The sequence below is a fragment of the Phytophthora parasitica genome (assembly GCF_000247585.1).
Source record: "Phytophthora parasitica INRA-310 unplaced genomic scaffold supercont2.19, whole genome shotgun sequence".
Lineage (NCBI taxonomy): Eukaryota > Oomycota > Peronosporomycetes > Peronosporales > Peronosporaceae > Phytophthora > Phytophthora nicotianae.
This window is the reverse complement of record NW_008649005.1, coordinates 953442-956576: the sequence shown is the minus strand read 5'-3', so window position 1 is coordinate 956576 and position 3135 is coordinate 953442. Positions and strand designations below refer to the sequence as shown.

The window sequence follows — 3135 nt, the reverse complement described above, 5'->3', positions numbered from 1 at the left end:
AATTGCAAACTCGTACCCGGCATACAAACGATCTTCTACATCGCGATATCCGTATTAGCATTATCTCAGCTGAAGATATGGCTCGGCAACAAATGCATCAATTCCCATGTCAACTAGTTAAGTTTTTAACATGCTCCTAAAACTAGCTTCAGTATCATTTTCCTGGAGTTGTACGGAATAACTTATTATTGCTCAGCGGCGTGATAGGTTTCTTCAAAAGCTCTTACAATTTAATGGTCTGACCAAGCGTTCACCACTACTAACACAAAACAAATCACGAGACAATGATCACAATACTAGGATGCTCTGTCTAATGGAGTTGCGCTTGCTAACTGCTAATCTGTCGCTCTGAAATCAGAGTCTGTGTTAGCTCATCACGTGAACCGCCGATTCTTATCAATGGAAGTGCCGAGAGGTGCAAGATTTCATCGTATGCGCGAATGCAAGTGGTCTGAGGCTACCAAGCAGATATTCGAGTGTGTAGTTTTCTGGTGCCGCGAATTATTCTTTTGTTTTGTTTTTGCTTATCGCTAAATTGTTTCGTTATTTTTCAAGCTACATATACTCTGAATTAAAGGCACTACAGACACAAAAATAGAGATTGAAAGTAGAGCGGCTCTTGGTGAAGGAAGAAAAGAAACTACATGGATGGAGAGCAGGATCACGACCCGGCCGCTATGGACTCTGGATGGGAGGCGCGGCGAGATGATGCCGGCGGCCAGATTTACTACTGGAACTCAGTCACAGGAGAGACATCCTGGAAACCTCCAGCACATTTCCATAATGGTAGTGATATTCAGCCGTGGACGCAAGTTTCTGATGACAACGGACACGTCTACTATCTCAACACGGAAACGATGGAGACGCGATGGATGCCACCACCTGCTGCTGTCCAGACCGAAGAAGATGCATATGTCCCTAATGTGCTTGCAATAACGGGAGGGCGAGGAAGAAGACCATCAACTGCTGAACAAGTAAGCGAGTTGAATCGATTACTTAGTGGAGCAGACGACGACAGTGGAGAAGAGAGTTCACTCCGTCAAAAAGATGATGCTCATTATGAAGAAACACGCGACACTTTAACGCCTGAACTTGATTCCAAAAATGCATTAGATGCTGAAGGCTGTCCGTGGATGATGTTTATCAATGAGGATGACGGCGTACCTTACTACTACAACCACATCACTGGTGAGTGTCTGTGGGAACCTCCAGAGAAATTTCATCGCTTCCACCAGGATCAACCGCAACAGGATCTTCAACAACTCGACGAATTAAATGTAGAGAAAGAAAAACTGGAACTTCCTGTAATCGAAGATATCGCTGACCCACAAGACGAGCCGGCAGACTCGACTCTGTATAATGGGATGCCAGATAATACTCCTTCACAAGTAGTAATTACTCCAGACTTTGAAGAGAAAGTGCGACAAGCAATTACGACAGTCTCCAATACACCGGTGGGCTCAAGTAGACTGGTGCTGATTCACACACCTACTATTCAGCAACTCGCACCACGTTCAGAGGGCGATAACATCTCAGCTCGGGCCTCCGCTCGTCCGCTCAGTGGGTCGAATTCCACACGTCTCGGCGGATCCTCTCGTCCGTCCTCTGGAACACCTTCGACAACTGTCATATCTTCGAGACTTGATACAGTTTTGCCCTCTACTGAAGCTTCTTCAACACTCGAAAAGGGGATTGCAGTGAGTGTCGCCGGTAATGAACATCACGGTGAAGTTGCAGAGGCCCTAGTGGATGAACTTCACACACTTACCGAACAAGTCGATGATGGACGATTTTCTGTTATTATTCAAACTAGTAGTGTACAAGAAAGCAGGGCTGCTGCTGATAGTACTGAAGTTACTAGTGAGGAAAAAGCCATTTTCAATGAGGCAACAAGAGACACTGACGAAGAAAAGCTGGCTGAAAACCAGAGGATGGTCTTAGAGTCTGCTGAAGAGACAATTAACCAGGACGGCGACAATTGTCTAGACGAAGCAAACAATGCACACCAAGATTCATTAGAAGCTACGAGGGATATGAATGCGGAGGTTGATGTTGTTGTAGAAGGTGAAGCAGCGACAGTAATTGCAGAGGAGCGTTCTGATAAAGCAGCTCTCGAACAAAGAAATTATATCGCTGCACTGACACTCCAGTGCATGGCGCGCGGTTTCGTTGCACGGCGGCGAGTGAAAAACAAACGTGATGAGCGACAGCAGCAAAATGCGGTTGGTACTGCAAATATTCGAACAAGCGAGGATGTCAACACTATTACTGCTGAACCCCCTGCTGTGACTCAAGCTGGTGAAAACAAGGAAAATTTAAGTTCTTTACATAATCTTCCAGTACATGAAACTTACCTGGAGGAATCGCCCGATAACCCTGCTCCGAGCTCACCACCTGAAGGCGCGTCCATCAGCAATGTGTATTCAACCTTGCCTTTACCCTCTGGTGACCAGCAGACTTCAGCTGTGAGCTCTCTGAGAGCTACTTCATCACGGATTGAAGCCTTACCGAACACTCCATTTGCTTTCCCGTCAGCGTCGTCTTCCAGCACTTCCACTAAAAAGCAACATTCTACAGTATCAACACGCCTACCGTCAGTACTGGATGTTACAAGGTACTTTCCACAACGATGCGACTTAATTTCTTCTCACGTAGATCACGCTATAAGCTCCACAACAAGTCAAGCAGCCATTATCAGGAAGAGAGTCGATCTTTCGTCATCGCTTCGTGTTCAACGTGCCCCCCAACAAGAAACAAAGGATCATGAAAAATTACTGGAGATGCGAAGGAGAGAGGAAGAGCATTTTCGACACGCTCAAATCATCGAATACCAACGTTTCTACACAGAAAGCAGAAAAGAGCTTGGTGCTGAGAAGCAGCGACTTCAGGAAGAAAAGCAGATTCGCGATCAACAGCATCGACATGAAGCTGAGGCTGAGAAGCGCGCAAGGATCCAGACTCAACATGAACGCGATGCAGCGCGTACCCGCACCATAACACCCGTCAATAGTACAGATCCGTTAGTATGGGAATACATAAAGATCCAAGGCCAGCCAAATGAGAAGACTATTCGTCAATTCCGAGAAGCGCTGACACAGACGTTAAGCTCGACAGAATTTCCTAAGAAAATGCGTA

General features: G+C 46.1%; 1 protein-coding gene across 1 annotated transcript; it reads left to right on the top strand.

Moving 5' to 3' along the window:
• Positions 1 to 644: 644 nt before the first annotated feature.
• Positions 645 to 2667, top strand: PPTG_10473 (hypothetical protein; the record flags this gene model as incomplete). The annotated part of the gene is made up of 2 exons (XM_008905162.1): positions 645 to 2576; positions 2656 to 2667. The coding sequence occupies 2 exons, from the start codon at positions 645 to 647 to the stop codon at positions 2665 to 2667; spliced, it is 1944 nt and encodes a 647-aa protein (XP_008903410.1).
• Between the last annotated feature and the right edge of the window lie 468 nt (positions 2668 to 3135).